Source organism: Phaethon lepturus, unplaced genomic scaffold (assembly GCF_000687285.1).
Source record: "Phaethon lepturus isolate BGI_N335 unplaced genomic scaffold, ASM68728v1 scaffold12703, whole genome shotgun sequence".
Lineage (NCBI taxonomy): Eukaryota > Metazoa > Chordata > Aves > Phaethontiformes > Phaethontidae > Phaethon > Phaethon lepturus.
The window spans coordinates 32,238-37,901 of record NW_010527018.1 but is presented as its reverse complement, the minus strand read 5'-3'; the positions used below and the strand labels follow the sequence as shown (position 1 = coordinate 37,901).

Here is a 5,664-nt window from a genome sequence, read left to right as displayed (position 1 = left end):
TGTGCTTATCTCCTCTGAGATTTTGCAGAGATCTGGCTAAAGAGGTCAAAGAATCAACTGAGTGAACAAAATCGGGGGGGGGAGGGTGTCCATCTTGGGGGTTCTTGACAGCATCGTGGTACGGTGCCAAAGATCCCCAACATGGCTGCTAGGCTGTAGATGCAGCGGAATTAAACCAGAACACCTCTGAGGCCCAAGGGGCAGCGGCTGCTCTGGGCCTGCTGAAATCTGATTTGTGACATCACACTTCTTGATGCTCCTTCCTGGTGATGAACGCATGGTATTCAGTATTGCCAGGAAGGTGTGATTTTTAACATCAGTAAGACTTGGTGTGTAAAAGTTGCTGACGCAGCACCAAATGTTGCGGAACTTCATGGTTCTGGCAGTTAGTGCGTGTGTTGTCCATGGAAAGAGCACACCTATTTTGTGTGTGCTCTGGTAGCACACTTGATCTCTGAAGTGTGTTGCTCTGAAAACTTGGGCTGCATTACTTGTTTTCATGGACTTTTGTGGTTTTCTTGGGTAACTTGTAGAGGGGCCTCATTTTTTAAGTGAAATCGTGTTGTAGCTAAAACAAGTTGAAAGTAACACAATAGCGACTGTTATACCTGATGTGTTTTGCAAGTATGTTTGTTTAATTCGGTATGTAATATGGTTGAACAAGTGGTACTGCCTGCAGAATTAACCAATCTGCTGAAAACTAGTTTCTGTTATTTCTCCCACTATTTCAATTAAAAAAAAAAAAACCAAAACTTAACATGAGAACAGGTTTCTTGATTACCTGCTCTCTATTGGCCAAGTGTCAAGCAGTCATTCTTCTGATATCTTGTCAGGGGGAACATTAATTTGATGGATAGAGAACAGAAGAAATAGGTGGGGAAAGTGCTATACAATAAGGATCCCATTTTCAGGTAGATTCCTGGAGTAAAATGAGGGATGAAAAAACAATGTTTGATACTGCTAGAATTGTTTAAATGGAATTTTCTATGTTGTGTCAGACTGTATGGAAAAATGTAATCTGCAGAAAAGCAGTTTCCTTTTGTTAACTTTTTTCTACTCATCAGTGGGAGTTTAAATAATCCTGTAAAATAAAAAGCAAGTATTGATTGTATAACTGGTATGTGTTTCAGCTCTTACCAGCATTTTTCTTTCCTTTTGAGTTTTTCTAAACTTAAACACAAGTTTTTGCTTTCAGGAGTAGGAATTACTCTTCTTGGCTTTGTTTTGGAGTCTATTTTGATTGTGTAATTTAAGCACTGAGCTTGTATTTCAGGTTAATGGACCTGATGGCATTCTGCAGAATGGAGCTGTGGATGATAACGTGGCTAAAACCAGCCAGCTTCTGGCAGAGTTGAATTTTGAAGAAGATGAAGAAGATACCTATTACACAAAGGATCTTCCTGTGCATGCGTGCAGGTGAGACATAATCTTTGCCGCGGGCTTATTTCCAGAGAGCAGGAACTCTTTGTGTGAGTGAAAGGTGTATGCTTAGAGGATTTTTGGAATTTGAGAGCAACTTCCTTGGAGACAGACATGTACTGGTAGGAAAATGGTGCCCTCTGGTGAGCTCTTGTGTACACTTCGAGCTGCCATGTCCAGTAGGTCTTTGCCTTTCCTTGAGGAACAGAAGGCTAAGCCAGCTGAGGGTTGGTAATGGTGGGTGGTAAAATGCTTGTGACTCAGAACAGAAGCTTAGCTCGTGTTTGCCTTCAACAGTAGCATTCCCCAGTTTTTACTTCCCCTTATTTTTGTGCACTGCTAGGTAGTTTAAATCTTGTATTTGAATTTTCCTATAAGCAAGTACCCAATCACTTCTTGTTTTTTCATTTTTAATTCCAGTTACTGTGGTATCCATGACCCTGCTTGTGTGGTTTACTGTAACACCAGCAAAAAGTGGTTCTGTAATGGGCGTGGAAATACATCTGGCAGGTAAACAGTCATATGATGGAAATAATAATGACAATCTTGTTTTAGAGTGGGTTTGTTTCGAAGTGGTATGATGGCTGTGACTTAGATTTTTAGTGATAGTTGAAGTCCAGTGACTTAAATGTGAACCTCCCATGTCCTCTTTAGCTTTTCCGCTGTTACCAACTTAGACTTCGATCTTGACAAAACTTGAATTGCTTCTGTGAAGTGAGCTTGCTGCTTCTTCCCCCATCCTTTGTTCCTGCAAAGCACAGTAGAACTGAAGCTCTTGACCTGTGGAGCTTCGGGAAACTTCTTTCAATTATCAGTAACACAAAAAGAATTTTTTTCACATTCATCTATTCTAGCATTCATGCACTAAAACTATTGGAACTGTTAGCAGTATCTCTGCTTGGATGAAAAGAGCAAGACCTTACCAATGTCTGCACAGTGTAAATAATTTTGTGTGTGTCTTTTAATAACCAAGTTGATACATCAAGTTAGGACTAAATCTGGTTTTCCTATTAATTTCATATAAATGTATGTCTTCTCTGGTTTCAGCCACATTGTTAATCATCTTGTGAGAGCAAAGTGCAAAGAGGTGACTCTTCATAAAGATGGACCTCTAGGAGAGACTGTCTTGGAATGTTATAACTGTGGATGTCGTAATGTGTTTCTCCTTGGCTTTATTCCAGCTAAGGCAGACTCTGTGGTGGTTTTGCTGTGCAGGTGAGAGAATGCCTTTATTGGCATGTCTGTGTCAAGTCTATGCATAACCTTATTTCTAAAGGGCAATACTTGCTTTCATTTTTACCAAAATATATTTTATACTCTAATTTGCCACAGTTTTCCTTTAGATGATTGTATAGACTTCATGAATTGTATACAAGTAGATAATGCAATAAAGGAACGTTCTGTTGCGCTGGGCAAATGTCTTAGTTCAATAGAAAAGTATTTCTCCCAAATGAAGCAGTCCTTAATGATGAAAGGTGTTTCTTCCTTTTGTGAAACTGTGATTTTTCAGCTTTAGAAGAGTAACGGATCAGTTCAGGAAATTACTCTGGAGCCCTACTGGAGTAGTGACTCAATTACACAGTAATACAAAGTAATTATAAAGAATTGTTTGAAGATGACAGTAAATTGGAAGTTGTTCTCAAAGATCTATGAGAAGTCATGATTTTGTAATTGTGTTTATTTTTATTAAATGCTGTTGCTTACCATGTATTTGACAGTAGAAGGTGTGTTTCTACAGAATGAGTTGTCCTATTTGTGTAAACAACAGATGGGAAGTAATCCCAAGTGTTTTCTGATATATTATGTGTGTGCATAATCTTAATGGACTGTAACCACTTTCAAAGGTGAGTGTCATATTAAATATTTTATATGCTGAAGTTTTCAGTTCTAGAAACACCCAAGAAATACAACTTACGATACCAAGCCTTCCCAGTGTTGAAATAGTAAATACAGGAACTAAAAAAATGAGTTGGCCCATCAGGTTAGGGTTGTTCTGTTTTTTTTTCTTTTCACTGAGATACTTGAATAGGTTTATCATGCTCTTAAAACAATTTTTACACTTTGCACAGTAATCCTTTTCTTACACTTGTCTAATTTAATAATTTTTTCAATATTTTGGTTGTGCAGGCAGCCATGTGCCAGTCAGAGCAGCTTAAAGGATATTAATTGGGACAGTTCACAGTGGCAGCCTCTCATCCAAGATCGCTGTTTCCTTTCATGGCTGGTAAAGATTCCATCTGAACAGGAACAGTTGAGAGCACGTCAGATTACAGCTCAACAGATTAACAAACTGGAAGAACTTTGGAAGGTATGTGCTGCTTTTCAAATACCAGTTATATTTTACCAAGTGCTAATTTTGTGCTTTATGAAGGAGGGACAAGACTGTTTTAGCAACTGTATAAGACAGGGAACATACTTAAATCACATGAGGTTTAAATCCTGCAGATTTGACAAGCAATGCAACTGGGAATTGATCAAAGGGTTCAGGAGATTATTTATCAAAGTAGGAAAGTTTCATCCTTAGGTTCCTTAGGTCTCTTCAAGCTGCACTGTCAAGCCTGAAAAAGCAACTTTCCTTCCCCATATCAAGTCTTTCACTTGTTTCTGTTTTATGTGATGATTAGCTGAGTAGGGAACCGTTAGTCCATGGTTGGTATTCAGTTATTGCTTATTGAGAGGCTTTTCTGTTGTGGTGGGTTGACCCTGGCTGGTTGCTAAGTGCCCACCAAACTCGCTCTATCACTCCCCTTCTCAGCTGGACAGGGGAGAAAAAGTATAACAAAAAATTTGTGGGAGAGACAAATTTGACAGGGAGAGAGCATTCAGTGATTACTGTTGTGGGCAAAACAGACTCGACTTGAGGAAATGAATTTAATTTATTCCCAATCAAATCAGAGTAGCGTAATGGGAACTAAAGCCAAATCTTAAAACACCTTCCCCTCACACCTCCCTTCTTCCCAGGCTCAACTTTGGTCCTGATTTTTCTCTACATCTTCCTCCTGAGTGGCGCAGGGGGATGGGGAATGGGGGTTGCAGTCAAGTCATCACACATTCTCTGCTGCTCCTTCCTTCTCTGGGGGAGGACTCCTCACACTCTTCCTCTGCTCCAGCATGGGGTCCCTCCCATGACAAACAGTCCTCCATGGACTTCTCCAACATGAGTCCTTCCCACAGGCTGCAGTTCTTCATGAGCTGCTCCGCCCTTCCATGGGGTGCCGTCCTTCAGGAACAGACTGCTCCAGCCTGGGTCCCCTGTGGGGTCACAAGTGCTGCTGGGAGCCTGCTCCAGCGCAGGCCTCCTATGGGGTCACAGTCTCCTTCGGGCATCCCCCTGCTCCAGCGTGGGGCCCTCCCCGGGTGCAGGTGGAGATCTCCAGCGTGGAGCTCCATGGCTGCAGGGGCACAGCCGGCCTTACCGTGGGCTTCCCCATGGGCTGCCGGGGAACCTCTACTCCGGCACCTGGAGCCCCTCCTGCCCCTCCTTCTTTGCCAGCCTTGGTGTCTGTGGAATTGTTCCTCTCACATTCTCACTCCTCTCTCCAGCTGCGATTACTGTACTGTTTGTTTTTTTTTTTCCCCCCTTCTTAACTATGTTTGATCCTAGAAGCGGTACCACTGTTGCTGATGGGCTTGGCCTTGGCCAGTGGTGGGGCCATCTTGGATGGCATCTTTGTCTGGCTTGGCATCTTGGATGCCATCTTGGTCTGGCTGGTCTTGACCCTGTTGGACATAGGAGAAGCTTCTAGCAGCTTCTCACAGAAGCCACCCCTGCAATCCTGCAGCTACCAAAACCTTGCCATGCAAACCCAATACATCTGTACATCCTTTAATGCGTGACAAACCTGACTGGATGTGACTGAGCATGATGTATAATGTCTTGGTGTAGTTTTAACAGGTTGTTAAACTTTGATATAACTTCCTGTAGTAGCAAAACACAGTACTGTCAGTCCTGTTGCACAGGGAGAGATTGTCACTTGTTTGTGCTTAAAACTTTGAAACAAAATGTTTGTGCTTTAAATTCTAGGAAAATCCATCTGCAACCCTTGAGGACTTAGAAAAGCCAGGTGTTGATGAAGAACCACAGCATGTCCTGCTTAGATATGAAGATGCTTATCAATACCAAAATATATTTGGTCCTCTAGTCAAGCTTGAGGCAGACTATGACAAGAAGCTCAAGGAGTCTCAGGTAATATGCTTGAAATATGCCTGTTTGAGGGGGCTTCTGACCAGTTCTCTGATATCAAA

The 5,664-nt window shown here is 41.8% G+C and overlaps 1 protein-coding gene across 1 annotated transcript in view; it reads left to right on the top strand.

The window, feature by feature from the left end:
* Positions 1 to 1,273: 1,273 nt before the first annotated feature.
* Positions 1,274 to 5,664, top strand: part of UPF1 (UPF1 regulator of nonsense transcripts homolog (yeast)) — a gene marked incomplete at its 5' end in the record, with an annotated part of 16,282 nt that continues 11,891 nt past the window's right edge. Inside the window, 5 exons of the mRNA XM_010283266.1 lie at positions 1,274 to 1,416; positions 1,840 to 1,929; positions 2,467 to 2,634; positions 3,547 to 3,727; positions 5,444 to 5,605. Of these exons, the coding sequence (XP_010281568.1) occupies positions 1,274 to 1,416; positions 1,840 to 1,929; positions 2,467 to 2,634; positions 3,547 to 3,727; positions 5,444 to 5,605 (744 nt within the window). The remainder of the gene's footprint in view (positions 1,417 to 1,839; positions 1,930 to 2,466; positions 2,635 to 3,546; positions 3,728 to 5,443; positions 5,606 to 5,664) is intronic.